This window comes from Cetorhinus maximus, chromosome 6 (assembly GCF_964194155.1).
Source record: "Cetorhinus maximus chromosome 6, sCetMax3.hap1.1, whole genome shotgun sequence".
In the NCBI taxonomy this organism is placed as follows: domain Eukaryota; kingdom Metazoa; phylum Chordata; class Chondrichthyes; order Lamniformes; family Cetorhinidae; genus Cetorhinus; species Cetorhinus maximus.
Window position 1 is genome coordinate 154,075,175 of NC_135884.1, and position 20,748 is coordinate 154,095,922.

General features: G+C 45.3%; 1 protein-coding gene across 1 annotated transcript in view; it reads left to right on the top strand.

Moving 5' to 3' along the window:
* The first annotated feature begins 2,080 nt into the window (after positions 1–2,080).
* Positions 2,081–20,748, top strand: part of LOC144682241 (pyrethroid hydrolase Ces2e-like) — a 28,204-nt gene continuing 9,536 nt past the window's right edge. Inside the window, exons 1-10 of the mRNA XM_078544677.1 lie at positions 2,081–2,304; positions 5,371–5,575; positions 7,009–7,126; positions 8,024–8,157; positions 11,106–11,259; positions 12,073–12,177; positions 14,372–14,476; positions 17,165–17,320; positions 18,379–18,459; positions 19,872–20,016. Of these exons, the coding sequence (XP_078400803.1) occupies positions 2,232–2,304; positions 5,371–5,575; positions 7,009–7,126; positions 8,024–8,157; positions 11,106–11,259; positions 12,073–12,177; positions 14,372–14,476; positions 17,165–17,320; positions 18,379–18,459; positions 19,872–20,016 (1,276 nt within the window). The 5' untranslated portion in view covers positions 2,081–2,231. The remainder of the gene's footprint in view (positions 2,305–5,370; positions 5,576–7,008; positions 7,127–8,023; positions 8,158–11,105; positions 11,260–12,072; positions 12,178–14,371; positions 14,477–17,164; positions 17,321–18,378; positions 18,460–19,871; positions 20,017–20,748) is intronic.

The following is a 20,748-nucleotide window of genomic DNA, read 5'->3' on the forward strand; positions in this document are numbered from 1 at the left end:
GTGTGGGTGCTGAGTAGCCCTAGCGTTCCAGTCCTTGAAGCCCAGGTGACTCAGTCCCACTTGCATCTAAATTTTTTGCTTTTGGTTAATCTCCTTTCAGTTTTATGGGTTCAGATGAATTGGCTGTTTTTGGTATTGTTGCCTTATAAGTGGATTGTGTCAAAACCCTGGAACTCCCTCCCTAACAGCACTGTGGGTGTACCTGCACCACATGGACTGCAGCGGTTCAAGAAGGCAGCTCACCATCAAGGGCAATTAGGGATGGGCAATAAATGCTGGTCCAGCCAGCGATCCATTGAATGACTAAAAATAAATCTCCCAAATCAGAACACTGAGATGTGCTTGACCAGCAAAATGGGGATTAAGGGTTAAATTACGAGGCCAAGTCACATAAACCTGGCTCCTGTACCCTTCAGGTTGGAAGATTGAGCTGTGATCTGAGGTGTCTAAAATACTGGAAAAAATTGCTGGTTAGTTAGAGGGAAATTATTTTGCCAAAACCAAAGAATTCGAGCTAAATCACTCACACACAGTGGAAATTTGGAAGCCTCTCCCTCAGATAGTTTTAGATGCTGAGGGTCAATTGAAATTTTCAACATTTAAGGTAAGGATATTAAGGGATTATAAAGCAAAGTCAGTTATCAGAGCTGAGGTATAGATCAGATATGAGTGGCAGTGCGAGTTTTCAGTGGACAATTCGTGTCCCTAATGTTCTTAGATATAGATGGGAATTAAGGGGAACAAGGGTTTGATTTGTCACCATGTAGGCTTCACGATCCTGAATCCATTACAATCCCCAAAAACTAGAAACTGAAACATAACTGTACCAGGAAATTAATACTAACCCTCCCCCATCAAACATCCTGGGTTATGTGAATGGAGATTCCAGGGAAGACCTAATGCCTCCTGTGCAGCTGAGGATGGAGGAATATTCCTCCAATTTTGCTTATCTTTGGGAATGCTTAATTTCTGGAGTGGGATAGAGTTCACAATGTGGACTGTGGGAGGAGATTAAATGATAGAGTCAGCGAAAGGATCGTTTTCACTTACTGTGGGAGGTGAATAAATGGGTCAGAAAGCTTAACCCCGTGCTGTACCTGTCCTGGGAGTGTTTGATGGGGACAGTGTAGAGGGAGCTTTACTCTGTATCTAACCCCGTGCTGTACCTGTCCTGGGAGTGTTTGATGGGGACAGTGTAGAGGGAGCTTTACTCTGTATCTAACCCCATGCTGTACTTGTCCTGGGAGTGTTTGATGGGGACTGTGTAGAGGGAGCTTTACTCTGTATCTAACCCCATGCTGTACCTGTCCTGGGAGTGTTTGATTGGGACAGTGTAGAGGGAGCTTTACTCTGTATCTAACCCCGTGCTGTACCTGTCCTGGGAGTGTTTGATGGGGACAATGTAGAGGGAGCTTTACTCTGTATCTAACCCCATGCTGTACCTGTCCTGGGAGTGTTTGATGGGGACAGTATAGAGGGAGCTTTACTCTGTATCTAACCCTGTGCTGTACTTGTCCTGGGAGTGTTTAATGGGGACAGTGTAGAGGGAGCTTTACTCTGTATCTAACCCCATGCTGTACCTGTCCTGGGAGTGTTTAATGGGGCCGGTGTAGTGGGAGCTTTACTCTGTATCTAACCCCATGCTGTACCTGTCCTGGGAGTGTTTGATGGGGACAGTGTAGAGGGAGCTTTACTCTGTATCTAACCCCGTGCTGTACTTGTCCTGGGAGTGTTTGATGGGGACAGTGTAGAGGGAGCTTTACTCTGTATCTAACCCCGTGCTGTACCTGTCCTGGGAGTGTTTGATGAGGACAGTGTAAATGGAGCTTTACTCTGTATCTAACCCCGTGCTGTACCTGTGCTGGGAGTGTTTGATGGGGACAGTGTAGAGGGAGCTTTACTCTGTATCTAACCCCGTGCTGTACCTGTCCTGGGAGTGTTTGATGAGGACAGTGTAGAGGGAGATTTGCCCTGTGTCTATCAGCCAGTGAAAGGGTTAAGCTATGTGGAAAGCTGACATGGGAGTGTAACTGGTAAAGATGCCATTCAATGAAATCAGTCAGTCCTTTGGTCAGTGATCATATTGCCTCACTCAGTGCACACAGAAACAGTTTGCTCAGGTGTACAGGGGACAAGTCTCAAGCTCGGAGTGTCTGAGTGAGTCTCAGGTTCCCAAAGTCGCTGCTTGGCACCGAGTATCAATCGAGGAATCATCTCCCGGCTGTAGAGAGATGGACTGGCATTGGCCCCAAGTCCTGCTCATTGTCTACGTTGCTGCTTTGTGGAAGGTATCCTCAGTCCCTGGTGAGTATTGAAAGAATGAAAGGAAGTAGAAAACCAGGTGAGAAAGGAAACACTTAGAAGGAAGTTGTATTTACCGGCCAGGACCTCAGGATGTTCTTTGTTAGGTAGCACTTCTGAAACTCTGGGATTCCAGCCTCAGTGATTGTGGGTCACACCCACTTCAGTCAGTGCTGAATGTGTGTCTGGAATTCTAATGCTACACTGAGCAGTTATTGTTGGGCACATCCCTGCGGTAGGGCACAGAACTTGAGCTGAATGGGGCGAGATTGATCAGGAGAGTTAGACTGAACAGAGAGGAAATGAATGATTGGAATGAGATCGAGCAGGCCATGGAGGTGAGTGGTGTTGGTGTCGTTCAAGAGAGAATCGAGTATTTCTTGATGAAGGAAGCGATCGAAAAGCAACTTGCATTTTTCTAGTGCCTTTAATGCAGTAATCATCCCGAGGTCTTTCACAGGAACTATTATCAAACAAAAATCAAAAACTGAGCCACAAAAGAAGATATGAAGAGAGGTATAACCAAAAACTTTATCAAAGAGAGAGGTTTTAGAGAGCATCTTAAAAGTGGAGAGTTTTAAGGAGAGAATTCCAGAGTTTAGGATCTAGTGTGGGATATTACTAAGCTCTTCAGGTCACACTGTCTTTTCCCAGTTCTGTACATTCATTACTAGGATATTCATTTGCTGTGAAAGTGCTTCACATTTTAAAACATGATGACTATGAAATTTACTCCTCTCACTCACAAAGGCACAGCATATCACTCAATATTCTATTCCAGCCTTTACAATCCCCCCGGTCTTGTGTCCAGCACCTGCCAAAAAAATGATGCCATATGTTGATCTCTTTCTCCTCTATCAAGAAACTTTAATCCTCAAATCCCACTAACTACGTTCCTGGTGGTGGTCAATTTAAAACAAAAGTTAATCCCTCTGATTGATTTAACTCCTGCATCAGTGGATCATTGGGAATCTGGATCAGAGAGGAATCTCCGTCGCTGTGTATCCTGTACCAGTGATGAATGGTCTGCTGTAAATCGTTAACTCATTGCGTGTTTACATTGCTCTCCCTGTCAATACAGCAAGTTTCTATTCGTTTCGTAATCCAGGTCATTCGAGGAGCTTACAGAATCCAGTGGAACATCACACTTCTCACTTCCCACCCCCACTCCCCTCACCCCAGAATGACACAGGCGTCTAGTACGACACCCATACCCCCTAACTGACATCTGAGGCACACCACCCTGCACTCACCCAATCCCCACACCCACATGTATGGAACTGCATTCCCTAGTAACTACTGGTTCTTTAATCCATTTCATATCCAGTGCTATGTTCCACTCCAGATTCTTGGAGTTTTAAAATATTAGGAGTTATCCACATGGTACTTTGACAAAACCTTTCTGAAATTCTCTTTTCTTACACTATGGTCTCCTTCCAATCCCCTGTTCTTTATGTAACAATTTCCAGAAACAGACCAAATTCCTGATGAACTGAGTCAGTGTTCTTACGTTAATAACTATCCAGCAGGAGTTCCTCAGGGTAGTGTCCTTGGACCAACCATCTTCAGCTGCTTCACCAATGCCCTTCCTTCCATCATAAGGGCAGATGTGGGGATGTTCGCTGACGATTGCACAATGTTCAGCACCATTCGCAACTCCTCAGATACTGAAGCAGTCCATGTCCAAATGCAGCAAGACCTGGACAATATCGAGGCTCGGGGCTGATAAGCAGCAAGTAACATTTGTGCCACACAAGTGCCAGGCAATGACCATCTCCAACAAGAGAGAATCTAACCATCGCCCCTTGACATTCAATGGCATTACCATCACTGAATCCCCCACTATCAACATCCTGGGGGTTACCATTGACCAGAAACTGAACTAGCCATATAAATACTGTGGCTACAAGAACCAGTCAGAGGTGGGAAATTCTGCAGCAAGTAATGAACCTCCTGACTCCCCAGAGCCTGTCCACCATCTACAAGGCACAAGTCAGGAGTGTGATGGAATACTCTCCACTTTCCTGGATGAGTGCAGCCCCAACAACACTCAAGAAGCTCAACACCATCCAGGAGAAAGTAGTCCGCTTGATCGGCACCCCAACCACCACCTTCAACGTTCACTCCCTCCACCACCAATGCACAGTAGCAGCAGTGTGTACCATCTACAAGATGCACTGCAGCAACTCACCAAGGATCCTTTGACAGCACCTTCCAATCCTGCAATATCATCTAGAAGGACAAGGGCAGCAGATAGATGGGAACATCACCACCTGCAAGTTCCCCTCCAAGCCACTCACCACCCTGACTTGGAAATATATCACCGTTCCTTCACTGTCGCTGGGTTAAAATCCTGGAACTCCCTCCCTAACAGCACTGTGGGTGTCCCTACACCACATGGACTGCAGCGGTTCAAGAAGGCAGCTCACCACCACCTTCTCAAGGGCAACTAGGGATGGGCAATTAATCCCAAGAATGACTATTAAAAAAAAAAATCAGCTCTGACAATTAGCCTTTTAAAGTAAATAGAGACGTTTCCAAAACCCAACAGTGAGGAGTGGAATCCAGATCCTTTGAAGGCATTGGGCAAATATCTGAAAATAAAAATTTTAAGCGTTATGAAAAATCAGGGAATGGGGTTAATTGATTAGCTGCTTCAATGAGCCAGCACAATGACAATGGGCTGAATGGCTTGTTGCCATGCTGTAAGATTCTATCATTCTACAAAAGCTGGAGACTATAACAAAGTCTTAAAGTCATCAGAAAAAGAGTGTAACAGAATGTGTGAAGAGCGAGAGTGTTGGAATTCTCATCCTTGTTTTCATAATCTCACATCCTGCCAACCAGAAAAAGACCCATTTATGCCTACTGTCTGTTTCCTGTTGGCTAGCCAATCTTCTATCCATGCCAATATGTTAACCCTTACACCCTGAGCCTGAAAGCTGAGGGGAGTGTGATAATGAGAGGGAGAGAGAAAGAGAGATGTGGAGGGTAGTGTGTTGACGGTGAGGTTCTGAGGTTCGGGCTGGGCTGGGGCTCCATATTTGGTTGATGGTTGTTCTCTTGCAGGAGGCGATTACTTGCATCCCATTGTCCAGATCGAGGATGGATTGCTTCGGGGAAAGCAGCTGGAGGTGGAAGGAAGTCCCAGGACAGTGTTCGGATATATAGGAATACCATTTGCGGCACCTCCTGTGGGGTCGCTAAGATTTGCTCATCCCGAGAGACCGGAGCCATGGACAGGGATTCGGAATGCCAGAAGCTACCCTCCGATGTAGGAACCTTTAATTCCCTTTTAAAATTGCGTGTCTATATACAGCACCAAGTTGCATCATTTTCAAATGATTCATGCATTGAATTCATTTCTTTATTTGAAAAGGGAATCGAATAAATATTTGAAAAGGAAATATTGGCAGGGTTTTGGGGAAAGGGCAGGGAGGAGTAGGACTAATTGATTAGCTCTTACATAGAGCCAGCCAGGCACAATGAGCGAAATGGCCTCAACCTTTACTGTATGATTCTTAGGCAATTCAGTACCAACAAGGTCCCACAAACAGTCAGTTCCCCTGTGTTCACTGGTGTTGAGTGAGGGAGGGAAGTTGGCCAGGATAATTCCTTGGTGATCATTCCAAAAAAGAAGAAGGGGCTGATATTTATACAGCATCTTTAAAACCTCAGGATATCAGTCAGATTGTCTTAAAAATCCAGCTGCTTCACTGATTTCCCTAAGGGAAGGAAATCTGCCATCCTCACCCAGTCTGGCCTGTGTGTGACTCCAAACCCACAGCAATGTGGCTGACTCTTAACTAGCCCCCCACCACCCCGAAGTGGCTTAGTAAGATTCTCAATTATACCCAGCGTGATGACAATGGTTCAAGGAGGTTCACCATCACCTAGTAAGAGAGACAGGGGACTCAGTGCTAATGCTTCTAGGTATAACCCGGGAAAGAGCAGGAGTAAATGCTGGGCCTTTCCCGAGACTGAATTAACAGCAAACACTGGGTGGGCGTATTTTTTTAACGCAAAGCGCTGTGTATTTGGGTCAGGTGGGGAGCCTCATTCTCATGAAGCTTTTTAGCTTAAGCTGCGTCTGGTGGTGTTTCTCGAGGCTCGGACAACTCAGCAGCCACATCCAGGTGAGAAACGGCAGGATCCAGGAGGTGAGCACTTTGAAGCTACCTGCTGAATCCAGCGTGGTAGCAATCGGGTTACACCACCAACCCCCCACAACCCACCCCAACCCTGCACTGCCAACCTTGCCTGCGAGGCCTCCTTATACCTCCGCCTACCCCAGGAACTCCGAACACCTTCAGGAATAAAAGAAAATCTGCCCCATGAAAGAAAAAGTAAATGTTTTTTAAAAAAAAGATAGACGGACTGGGGAGAGGTGGTGTGGTATATAGAGACCAGCACAGACTTGTTGGGCTGAATGGCCTGTTTCTGTGCTGTAAATTCTGTGTAATTCTAATGTAACCAACAGAACTCTGAGACGAGGATTGATTGAGAAGACAGAGCAAACTCAGAGAAATGTTCATATGTTCAGAAATAAAAACAGAAAATGCTGGAAATATTCGGCAGGTCTGGCAGCATCTGTTGTGAGAGAAACAGAGTTAACGTTTCGGGTCTGTGAACGTTCATCAGAATGATAATCAGAAGCTTTGCCTCTCTCTCTGTCTCTCTCTCTCTCTCTTTTATCCACTCTGCCAGGTGCCTGCAGAAGACAAGGAAACGTTTACCTCCATTCGCTGTGCCAGCCAATGAGGACTGTTTGTATCTCAGTGTCTATACTCCAGCCCATCCTTTGCATCAAAACAGCTCTCTACCAGTAAGTCAACACTTAGCTGGGCCAAACCAGGACAGATTTTACCCCCTGTCCCCCTGCCGAGTGGGGATGGTGGATGGGTAAGATGGAGGAGGTGGGGAGAACTTGCACAACCTTCCTGACACCTCCCTGCTAGAGGGGTCAATATGTGCATTCTTACTCCCAATTTACTCTTCAAATCAATAGGGTTCGTAACATTGGCTGAAACAAACATTTCAGACCAACCCTTATGACACAAGCTTGGTGGGGAGATTTTTACACCGTGAGTTGTTCTGATCTGGAACACGCTGCCTGAATGGGCAGTGGGAGCAGATTCAATAGGGTGAATACGTGTGAGAAACTGCAGCTGGGGCGGAAGAAGAAATGAGATTAATTGGATAGTTCATTCAAAGAGCCAGCAGAGGCACAGTAGGCCAAAAGGCCTCACTCTGAGCTTTATCATTTTATGATTCACTGCGAAGCTACAAGTACACCAGCCAAGGGTATCGGACCAGCACTGACTGCCTGAAGGCACTGAATGAAAAATCAACCAACATCGCCTCCAGTGATGGCTCAGATCTTGCGTTGGATTTAATAGGTTTATTTTAATAAGTCTTATTTTAATCAGTAAGGGAATGAAGGGTTATAGGGAAAAGGCAGGAAAGTGGAGTTGAGGATAATCAGATCAGCCATGATCACATTGAATGGCGGAGCAGACTCGATGGGCTGAATGGCCTACTTCTGCTCCTATGTCTGATGGTCTTATGGAAGGGTGAGAGTTGGGTCTAAAACATTCAGTTAAAAGAAATGATGTACTTTCACTCTTACTTTCCTGATTCATTTTTAATTTCTTGGGGAATTTTCAATTTCCTTCTGCCCGTTCGTTAAACCTTTCTGTTTATCCCTCTGGCCGTCTCTCAGGTTATGGTTTGGATCCACGGAGGAGCTTTCATTCTGGGGAGTGGCTCTGTTTTTCATGGAACGGCCTTGGCTGGCTATGGGAATGTGGTAGTTGTGGTGATTCAATACAGGATCAGTGTAGCTGGGTTCCTGAGGTAAGTGTAAACTAGAGGGCATCTGAAATTCTGCGGTCCGTGCCTTAACTCACATTAAGTCCCATTCACCTATCACCCTTGCGCACTTGCTAACCTACATTTGCTCCCAGTCAAGCAATGTCTTGATTTTGAAATTCTTACCCTTGTTTTCACACCCCTCCCTGGCCTTGATTGCCCCTCCCTATCTCTTTAACCTCCTCCAGCACCACAATGCTCCAAGATATCTTCACTCCTCTAATTCTGGCCTTTTGTGCATTGCCAATTTTAATCATTCCACCATCAGTTGCCAAGCTCTAGATTGCCATCCTTAAACCTCTCCACCTCTCTACCTCTTGCTTTAAGATGCTCCTTAAAACCTTCCTTTTTGACCAAGCTTTTCATCATTTTACCTCCTCATGTGGCTCAGTGTCATTTGTTGTTCTATAATGCACCTGTGAAGCACTGTTGGACATTTCATTATGTTAAAGATGCTATATAAATACAAGTTGTTGTTGTTCTTGTGGGTGAACAATAGCTGGTATTCAGACAAGACAGTGTCATGGGGAGAGAGACTCATAGATTCTCTCTGATCAGTTTTTGCTCTTTGTTTAAGTAAACCAGCAAATCTTTTCTCCCTTTTGATGTAGATTTATGTCTTTTCCTATCTCTGTGTCACTTTCTAACTCTCACTCTCTCACGCTCTGTCTGTCTCTCATTTGCTGTCACACTCCTTCTGTCTCTCTCTCTCTCTCTATCTCTCACTTCCTGTGTCTCTCATTTTCTTTCTCACTGTCTATCTCTCACTTTCTGTCTCTCCTTCTCATTTCCTGTTTCTCTCTCTCTTTTGTATCTTGGGTAAATGAGTTCGTTGGCCATCCGAACTCTAACTGCACACCTTCCTATGTTCTCATCAATTGCTGCTTGCAATCAATAATGGGGAGAGACTGATGTAAGAATAAACAGTAAGATAAAAGCAAAATACTGCGGATGCTGGAAATCTGAAACAAAAACAAAAATAGCTGGAAAAACTCAGCAGGTCTGACAACATCTGTGGAGAGGAAGACAGTGATTGTTTATTGAGACATAGGGCAAAGCACCAGATCATATGTGCTCACTCAGAAACCTCCAGAACTCGACTTACAGTTCCCAGTTGCCCGCGCTGTACAGTGATTCGTCAGTGCTGTCACATGATCAGTACACTTGCATTCTCTTAAAGGGGCAGGGAACCTCGCTTTACCACACTCTCTCTCTCTCTCAAATTCTCTCTTTTTCTGCCTCGCTCTCTGCCTCTCAATTTCTGTGTCTGCCATTCTTTCTCATTGTCTCTTTATCTCTCTCTCTCTCTCTCTCTCTCCCTTTGTGCCAGGCTCTCTTTCACTCATTCTTCCTTTCTTTCTCTCTTGATGGTGACTCCCAGCGCTCTTCACCTGGTAAAAACACAGCGCCTTGCCCTAACCCTTTCCCTCCCTCTCTCCAAGGTCTCCCACTGCATGCTGCCAACCCTCTTGAAACCTGCCCACGCACTCCTAGGAGGCTGTGGACCTCCAGCTCTCTATGATGTAATTTCTGACCCTCACAGGAACCTGTTCAGCTCCCTGGTGAAGTCAATGCAAAGAGTCAGCACCAACCACACTAGATATTTAGGCAGCTAAGTGGTTCCTGCAGGATGGGAGCAAAATCTTTCTCTTTATTCACAGATTGGGTTCCGATCTCCTGTAGTTTATTTTTGAAATGCTCACTTCTAACTTCTAACTTCACTTCTAACTCTTGTAAGGAAACGTGTATTTTTACTTCTAGATTTAAAAGTATATAATGATAATCATCACCAATAATCACACAGTTTCAAAGATGATTATGATTAAGATGATTAAGGGGAAGGTGGTGGCGTAGTGGTGTTGTCACTGGACTAGTATTCCAGAGACCCAGGGTAATGCTCTGGGGACCTGGGTTCAAACCCCACCATGGCAGATGGTGAAATTTGGTGGAATTAAAAAGTCTAATGAAACCATTGCCGTAAAAACCCACCTGGTTCACTAATGCCCTTTAGGGAAGGAAATCTGCTGTACTTACCTGGCCTACATGTGACTCCAGACCCAGAGCAATATGGTTGTCTCTTAAAAATGCCCTCTGAACGAGAGCGATTAGGAATGGGCAATAAATGCTGCCCTAGCCAGCGACGTCCACATCCCATGAATAAAAAATAATTACACATAAACTTGGAGTCACACTCAGAATCCATCATCATTGGATTCCAGCCTGAGGGGAGTAATTGGACAAGTCTTGTTGAATTCTGGTCTTGTTGTGCTGTGGGTCATGTCCCTACCCCTGGCTCAGGAAGCACCAGGTTTGAGTTCCACCCCAGCACTTGATGGCCAAGGAAAGTTCATAACTTGGCCAAACAGGTTGAGTATCATGTGGTGGAGAGAAAGTTGGAGCTTCTGCCATTATCTATCCATAGCTCTAGACTACACTATGCATGTTGCTCACCCTGAGTGAGCTGTAATACACTTTCACTCTCTGGGTAGGTGAGAATCCTCAGCTGGGCTGCAGTTTTAACAACGAATGCTCCTCAAAACTTGACTCACGTTCTCTAGGGTCGAGAGTTATGCGGGGCAGTCGGGAAAGTGGAGCTGAGACCACGATCAGATCAGCCACGATCTTATTGAATGGTGGAGCAGGCTCGAGGGGCCTACTCCTGCTCCTAATTCTTGTGTCTAATTGTCCAGGTCAATGACAGAGGATTTCCTCAAATTTGTCTGTTGCTAAATGTCTAATCAACAAAGACCATTCTCATGCCCAGTTTGTGCCTGTGCGGTAGGTAATTTGCTATCAGCTCAAGTTCCTCTACCAACAATTCCTTTTCACTTAAACTGTGCACTTCTAACAGAAACTTAGTTAAAAGCAAAAGCTAAAAGTTAAGGACTAAACATTCCCTTACATTATTTTTTTTTTTGCTTATTGTGCAACAGCACAGGGGACAACAACGCACAAGGGAATTTGGGATTTCTGGATCAGTTAGCAGCGTTACAATGGGTGCAGAGGAATATCCCACAATTCGGCGGAAACCCGGGATTGGTCACTCTGTTTGGAGAGTCTGTTGGAGGACTCAGTGTCTCTCTACACGTACGTTGGGAACATGTTTCCCTTCTCTATTCTCTCTCCAGTTATTTGATTTCAGCAGAAACCCAGTGGAACTGTAGCTTTGTAAGTTGAATCAAGCCACTGGAAAGCCAGGAACATTGTGAGTCTCTGATCCAGGCTCTCACAGAGACCTTAGAAAATCCAGCTTTAAAAGCCGATGTTTTTAAGATATAACTCGATAGTTACACACACACACACACACACACCACAACACACACACACACAACACACACAACACAACACACACACACACACACAAAACACACACAACACAACACACACACACACACTCACACACACACCACAACACACACACACACAACACACACAACACAACACACACACACACACAACCAGCAACACTCCCCCACATTCCATATTCCTCTCACTATCCTCCGCCTCTCCCGCCATTTCTCCTAATGTGTGCTCTCACACTCCCTGCACCGCCCCCATCCCACCAGCTCAACTCCATCCTGAAGCATCCCCTCACCCTGGCTCTATCGTATCCCTCTGTTTTCTTTGTATCCCACCCAGTGTCCTGCCCATACCGCGCCCCTTCCCCATCCTGCCCCTTAGGAAAGCCTCACATCCTTTTTCAGGACCTCACTAAGGTGGGACCACCTTATTTCCATTCCCAATGAGCATTCCCATTTCCGGCGGCAACATTCCCAAAGATAACTGGGCACCACACCAGATGAGTTAAGAACACCGACCAGTAAACAAATTCTCTTGTGAAACTTATTCTGAATGTATCTTATCCTGCCCTAAATCATTATACCTGCCGTTTTATTCCAGACTTTATCTCCACTGTCCACTGGCCTGTTCCACAAGGCAATATTACAAAGTGGAAGTGCTCTGATGCCAGGATTGATGCCTCCATTGCCAACCCAGCTAGCTCACGTGAGTTTGTTCAGGCCCGACTGTGAGGGATGTGTTACGAAGAGTTTGTTTACCGAGGACCTCATCTTGTGGTGATTCAAGCATTGACCTTTCACCTCAGACATCACCAGGTCAAATCCAATGTGTTTATTGAGAATAGTCAGTGCAGGATCTGTTCAACGTGGAATCTGTTTGTTGATCTGTTTCAGTGCTGATTTTGGCCTGGATACCAGGGAGAACTCCCCTGCTCTCCTGGGATCTTTTACATCCATCCAAGAGGGCAAACAGGGCCTTGGTTTTGCATCTTAGCCAAAAGATGGCACCTCTGACAGTGCAGCACTCCCTCAGTACTGCACTGGAGTGTCAGCCTGGATTTTGTGCTCAAGTCTCTGGGGTGACTTGACTCTCAACCTTCTGACTCAGAGACAAGAATGCTACTAACGGAGCTATAGCTGGTACTGGTCTTGTTATCTAGGTCTTGATCAGACAACTTGGCGAGGTGATGGCATGCTTAGCTCTGAAGGCTGTGGGGTCAAATCCAGCTCCAATAACCTGATGACCTAATCTTGTTTGATATCTCCGTTGCATGCACTGAGGGAGTGCTGCACTGTCAAAGATGCCAGTTTTCAAATTCAACATAAAAACAAGGTCTCATTTGCTTGTTCAGGTCGATGTCAAACTTAGGACAAGCAAGGGAGTTCTCCCTAGTTTCCTGGTCAATGTAACACCACCAAAGACAGACAGGAATGGAAGGAGGCTATTTAACCCCTCAAGCCTGTTCCACCATGCAGTAAGATTGTGATCTGTAACCTGACTCCATACACCCACCATTGCCCGATATCCCTTAATACCTACGGTTTACAAGAACCTACCATTCTCAGCTTTAATATTGATAATTGATTTGACATCAATTGCCATTTTCTGGAGAGATTCCAAACTCTTCTGAAAGGTCTGGCTCTAACTTTTAGACTTTTCCCCCTACATTCCCCAGCCAGTGGAAATATTTTCTCTCTATTTACCGCAATAACCCTATTCCTTACATTGCCGGGGTCCCCAGTGGAGTACCCAAATGGTGAAATGTGTGTGTACATCAGTGCCTGTAATGTAGGAAAAGAGTACTGGTTTGTAATTTTAAAATAATTTTATTTCAACATTACCTTTCTTTTAATATCCTGCTGAATTTGTTTGCCTATTTTTGTTGCTACATTGTAGTTGCATGTTTCCATGTTTTTAACCTAATTACTTGGCCCGTAAATTAATTTTTCAACATAAGTTGCAATGAAATTCAGCCTTTGGGCTGTGAACATGTTCCTTGAACAAAATAACATTATATTAAAAAATTACCCCATATGTTCACCTTAATATCTTGAAAACTTTGATCGAATGATCTTCTAAATTCCAGACAATACAGCCCTTGTTTCCTCTTCCTAATGTAACCCTTTCAGTCCCGGTATCATTCTGGTCAATCTACACTACACTCCCTCCGTGGCCAGTATATCCTGCCTAAGGTGCGGTGCCCACAGTATCTCCAGGTGGGCTCTAACCAGGGCTTTGTATAACTGAAGCACGACTTCTACCCCCTAGTGTTCTAATCTTCTAGATGTAAAGACCAGCATTCCATTCATCTTTCTGATTATTTTCTGTACTTGTTCATGACATTTTATGAATCTGTGTACCTGGACCCATTATCAGGCCATTGAGCCATTGCCATGAATGCTCCTTCCATGGCCAACAAGTCCTGGTGTGGGATTTGAACCCAGATCTAATGACACTACCACTGCACCAGAAGACCTCCTATCTGAATGGGTGATGGAAGCAGATTCAATAGTAATATTCAACAGGGAATTCAACATATATTTGAAAAGGATATTAATTTCCAGAGCGAATGGGAAAGAGTAGGGAAGGTTGGACTAATTAAAAGATCTTTTAAAGCTCATGATGGACCAGGTGACCTCCATCCAAGTTGTGTGATTCAATGATTTATGTCATTGCTGCTGGTGGGATCTTGCTGTGCACTAATTGATTGCTGTGATTTCCCACCAACAATGGTGACTATGCTTCAAAAGCTGCGAAACACTTTGAGATGTTCTGAGCACGTTAAAAAGCGGCTCCACGAATGCAACTTCTTCTTGATGGTGAAGTGCTGTGGAGAGGTGAGGAGATGGGGGAGAACACGAATGTTCTCACGTGTGGTATCTGCTCTTCCCTGTTACAGGAAGCTGCCGAGATAGCGGGATGCCGTAACACACAATCACAGCTGCTGCTGCAGTGCCTCAGGAATAAGACAGAAGAGGAGATGGCCCAAATCACCACTAGTCTGGTATGTTTCTTTAAAAAGTATACACAGATTTTTTTTTTTTAGTTTGATCGTGAGAACTAGAAAGGTATTTGCCCTGACCCTTACAACCAGTAAGAGGGCTCTTCCATCCCCACGTGTCTCTCACAGGAGATATTAAATGGGGTCCCTGTCTGTCTGTTTGAGAGGGGTGTTAAAAGACCCCATGAATATATTGGAAGAAGAGCAGGGGAGTTCTCCCCAGTATCCCAGCCAACATCCATCCGTCAACCAACATCACTAAAGACAGATTCACTGGCCGTTTATTTCTTTGATATCTGTGGGATCATACTGTGCACACAGAGTGGACACTGCTCTTACCAGCCTTAGGACAATGACTGCACAGGAACATAGGAACAGGAGTAGGCCATTCAGCCCGTTGAGCCTGCTCCGCCATTCAATGAGATCATGGTTGATCGTCTACCTCAACGCCACTTTCCTGTGCTATCCCCATATCCCTTGATGTTATTAGTCTCCAGAAATCTAACAATTTCTGTCTTGAACGTGATCAGTGATTGAGCTTCCACATTCTGGATGCAGAACCCCAAAGATTCACCACCTTCTGATTGAAGAAATTTCTCCTCATCTCAGTCCTAAATGGCCTGCCCCTTATTCTGAGATTGTGTCCCCAGCTCTAGACTCACCAACATGATCTTATCCACATCCACCCTGTCACACCCTGTGAGAATTTTGTAAGTTTCAATGAGGTCACCCCTCATTCTTCGAAACTCTAGAGAATACAGACCCAGTCTCCTCAATCGCTCCTCATAAAACAATCCCACCATCCCAGGGATTAGTTTGGTGAAAACTCAAGTTTTCTTTTGAAAAATATACTTTATTCATAAAATATCTGGAAGAACATTACAAAACATTTCTAAATCGCCATCACAAAAAGTGCAATCAGATTCAACTTTTACACATGGATCACAAGGTGCTTCAATACAATGAATGAATATTACAGTCATTTCAATATGGTCATTACAGACAATCAGACAATGGGATTGGAGTTATCAACATACACCATGTTGCACTCTGAGGTGCTTCAATACGATTATAATACAATCAGTATTCAATGCATGATTCATTGTGAACTGTATAGCCCGAGAGGTCTAGGTGAACCTCTGTTGCACATCCCTATGGCAAGTACATCCTTCCTTAGATAAGGGGACCAAAACTGTACACAATGCTGTACTTTGCAGTAACACACTTTGAGGTGTGCCTTAGAATGTGACAAATACAAGTCATTTTCTACTAATGTATTTAAGAATCAGCCTCTAAGAGGCAGAGGAACAGTCCCTATTGTGCCGAGTGCCACTAACAATAATCAAAAACTTTCTGTATTAAAGTTGCTGTTCCCCTGATTACTGGAAATGCAAATACTTTCATCAAAAAGCGAGTAGTGATTCCCCCTCACCACCTGCATCCCTCCTCCCATTCCCCTCCCCCATTCCCATGCCTCCACTGCCCTTCCCTCCACTCCTGCCCTCCCTCCCTCTGCTCCTGCCTCTCTTATTCCCTCCCCTTCATGCCAATAGTTCAGTTGGGAAATGCAACATCCAACCCCAGGTTCCTTCCCTGGTTGACTGGTCCCAGCAGAATTGATACAAGAAAGAACATAGAAACCACAAGGCTTAGGAGCAGGAGTAGACCATATGGCCCCCTGAGCCTGCTCCGCTATTCAATACGATCATGGCTGATCTTGGACTTCAGCTCCACTTTTCCTCCTGTTCCTCATATCTCTTAATTCCCTGAGAGACCAAAACTCTGTCTATCCCAGCCTTAAATGTATTCAATGATGGGGCACCCACAACCCTCTGGGGTAGAGAATTCCAAAGATGCACAACTTTTTGGGTGAAGAAATTTCTCCTCATCTCAGTGCTAAATGATCGACCCCTTATCCTGAGACTGTGCCCCTGTGTTCTAGATTTCCCCAATGAGGGGGAGAAACCTGTCAGTGTCATCACTGTCAAACCCCTTAAGAAGCCTGAATGTTTCAATGAGATCATCTCTCATGCACTGAATCTCCAGAGAACATAGACCCAATTTACTCAGTCTCTCATCATAGGACAATCGCTCTCAACCCAGGGACCAATTTAGTGAACCTTCTCTGCACCACCTCCAATGCAAATATATCCTTTCTTAAATATGGAGACCAGAATTGCCCATGGGATTCCAGGTTTGGTCTCACCAAAGCCCTGCACAATTGTAGCAAGACTTTCTTATTCTTGTATCCTGCATCCTAAGGTATGGAGGAGCATAAGAATGGGAGGGGCCCTGGGTGAGTGGGGAATACTCTGAGCTAGAAGGTTAAAGGTTCAAATCCCACTCCTAAGACTTGAGCACAAAACCTGCTGCAGGACTGAGTGCTGCATTGTGGGAAGTGCCTCCTTTTGGATGAGATATTAAACCAAGGCCCTCCGTTTAACCCTCTCAGGTGGAAATAAAAGATCCCATGGCACAATTTTGATAAGAGCAGGAGAATTCTACCCACTGTGCTGTGTGTGGGACCTTGCTGTGCGCAAATTGGTTGCCATGTTTCTTGCAGCACAACAGTGACTACACTTCAAAAAAATACTTCACCGGCTCTAAAGCACTTTGGGATGTTCTGAGATTGTGGAAATGCAATTTCTAACTGTCTTAACATTTTCCTCCCTCACTGATTTACTGTTTCAGAATGAACGCTACCAGTTAATTCCTGCTCTTGTTGTTGACGGGCTCTTCCTTCCTGATGATCCCCAGAAGATGTTCCAGAATGGAATGTTCCAGAAAATCCCTTACCTGATAGGGGTGACCACAGAGGAGGCAGTACAAAGTCTCGTGCACCCAGAGGTAAGGCCAATCTGTTGCTTGATGGGAGGAAGCGAACCATTAACTCGGTGTCAAAGAGTTCACTGCTTGAGCCTCATACCCTCTCCACAACCAAAACCACCTGCACCATGACGGTAACATCCTTTCAAGTGTTGTAATGTAGCAAACATAGCAAGCTCCCTCAAGCAGCAATGTGATAATGACCAGACCATCTATTACTGGGATGTTGGTTATTGCAATAAGCTCCGGCCAGGCAAGCTGCCCTCACTCTTCTGCAAAATGGTGCTCGGGGATGTTTAACTTTCAGGTGACAGGGCAGATGGGGGCCTCACTTTAACTTTTCATTCAACTGACGGCACCTCTGATGGTGCGGCGCTCCCTCAGTACTGACCCCCCGACAGTGCTGAGCTCCCTCAGTACTAACCCTCCGACAGTGCTGAGCTCCCTCAGTACTGACCCTCCGACAGTGCTGAGCTCCCTCAGTACTGACCCTCTGACAGCGCAGGACTCCCTCGATATTGACCCTCCAACAATGCAGCACTCCCTCTGGACTGACCCTCTGACAATGTGGCACCCCCTCAGTACTGACCATCAACAGTGTGGTGCTTTCTCAGTACTGACCATTGGCAGTGCATCACTCCCTCAGTACTGACCCTCCAACAGTCCAGTGCTTTCTCAGTACTGACCACTGACAGTGTAGCGCTTTCTCAGTACTGACCATTGACAGTGTAGCGCTTTCTTAGTACTGACCACTGACAGTGTAGCGCTTTCTCAGTACTGACCACTGACAGTGTAGCGCTTTCTCAGTACTGACCACTGACAGTGTAGTGCTTTCTCAGTACTGACCACTGACAGTGTAGTGCTTTCTCAGTACAGCACTGCAGTGTCAGTTAGATTTTTGTGTTCAAGTCTCTGGAGTGGGACTTGAACCCAATGAGACTGCTACCCATTGACCCACTGCTGACACCCCTCACCGATTATGTATGGTCCTGGCCCAAGCCCACACTGCTGAGAGGTTCTCATGTACTCCCCTTGAGAAACTTTTCAAATGTTTAAACTTACTCTTCATTCTTTGACAGAAAATCATTCCATCTGACTGGGAAGCAGGGTTAACTGAAAAGCAAATTAAGGAGAAAATTAACACATATCTCACACCAATCGTAAGTTATTTTTATTTGAATTTTTTTTAACTCATACACATTGTAAAAACACCTTCGAGCTTGGCTATGTGTTTGTGAGTGAGCTGGTTGTCACTCTCTCCTGCCATCACTATTTTGTTTCTTCATCATCTTGTAAACTCTGATTAAGACTTGAACACAGCTCCATATCTGGCCAAGCCTTTTGAACAATGGTTTAAATGAATAGATGAGAAGATAAAGTAAGTCAAGAGGTTCATGCTTGGTTTTAAGAGCTTGCAGAGCAAAGGAGCAAGGGAAGGTTGAGGGAGGTCAGGAGTCCTCATCCTTTTTGACCTGTCTGTTACCTTTGACATAGTTGGCCACACCATCCTCCTCCAGCGCCACTCCACTGTCATCCAGCTGGGTGGGACTGGTCTCACCATTCTTATATAACCTTAGCCAGGTTATCATGTGTATTATCATGTTCCCATTCCTGTATCTGTACCTCTGGTGTCCACCAAGGATCAATCCTTGGCCTCCTCCTATTTCCCATCTACATGCTGCAGTCAGAGACATCACTCGAAAGCACAGTTAGTTTCAGAGCAACACTCTGCTCCAACTCACCGCCATCTCCCTTGACCCCTCCACTGTATTGTCCAACATCCAGTACTGGATGAGCAGAAATTTCCTTCAATTAATATTGGGAAGACTGAAGCCATTGTTTTCAGTCCCCACTACAAACCCTGCTCCTTCAGCACTGATTTCATTGACCTCCCAGATAACTCCCTGAGGCTGAATCAGACTGTGCACCACCTTGGTGTCATATTTGACCCTGAGATGAACTTTCAATCACATCTTTGTGCCATCATTAAGATCTCCTATTTCCACCTCTGTAACATTGCCCCATTCCACCCTTGCCTCAGCTCTTCTGCTGTTGAAACCCTCATTCCTGCCTCTGTCACCACTAGACTCGATTGTTCCAATGCACTGCTGGCTGGTCTCCTACATTCTACCCTCCGTAAACTTGAGGTCATTCAAAACTCTGCTGTCTGTGACCCTAACACGCACCAAATGCCATCCAGCTCTGTGCCCGCTAACCTACACTGGTTAAACAACGCCTCGATTTTGAAACCTTCATTCTTGTTTTCCAGTCCCACCATGGCCTCTCCCCTTCCTACTTCTGTCTCCACCAGCCTATAACCCTCCTGTGCCTAGCTCAGTTAGTAATGCTTCCACCTTGAGTCAGAGGGGTCTTAGGTACAAGGTTCAAAGTTATAGGTACAAGGTCAAAGGTCAGGGCTACAAGGTCCAAAGTCGTCAGTACTAGGTCCAAAGCGTCACCCCAGGACCTGAAAGAGGTTTTCATCTTTGTCTCTTTTGGATGATGTGTTCTGTATTTTCTTGTTCCAATATATTGTTTTGTGGGACACAGAGTCATTTAACTTTCTGATTAGTTTGGTGACGAGAATGGAGACCTCATTTTTGACGAATACTTTAAGGATGTACATGACCCTGACATGCTGAAAGAACGTTACCTCGACATGTTCGGTGATGTGTTTATAGCTTTTCCTACCCTGAGGGCAGCCCAGTACTACAAAGGTGAGCATGAAGTGTGCAGCTCCGTTGGCATCAGGAAATAATGAGGCTACAGGTAACATCAATGCAGAGAATGCAAGAGCTTAAATGTCCTTTTATATTTATGTGGTTTACCTGGATCAAGAATACTATTCAGTACAATGGGGAGAGAGTAATTAGCCATTGTCCACAAAGGGCTAGAGGCATCTGTCTCCATTAGAGAGAGATAATTAATTATATAGCCTTAGGGGCACCACCCAACAACTGTGGGGCAAGGTGAGGGAGCAGGTGTCCCTGAGCTACCACAATGGGAGTGAATGGGAAGGGGTTTGGGTCCATTGGGATTCAATACAATGGGAGTGAATGAGAAGGGGTTTGGTCCATCGGGATTGTGTACAGTGGGAGTGAATGGGAAGGGGTTTGGGTCCATTGGGATTCAATACAATGGGAGTGAATGGGAAGGGGTTTGGTCCATCGGGATTGTGTACAGTGGGAGTGAATGGGAAGGGGTTTGGGTCCATTGGGTTTGTGTACAATGGGTATGAATGGAAAGGGGTTTGGGTCCATTGGGATTCTGTACAATTGGAGTGAATGGGAAGGGGTTTGGTCTATCAGGATTGTGTACAGTGGGAGTGAATGGGAAAGGGTTTGGGTCCATTGGGTTTGTGTACAATGGGTATGAATGGGAAGGGGTTTGGGTCCATTGGGTTTGTGTACAGTGGGAGTGAATGGGAAGAGGTTTGGTCCATTGGGTTT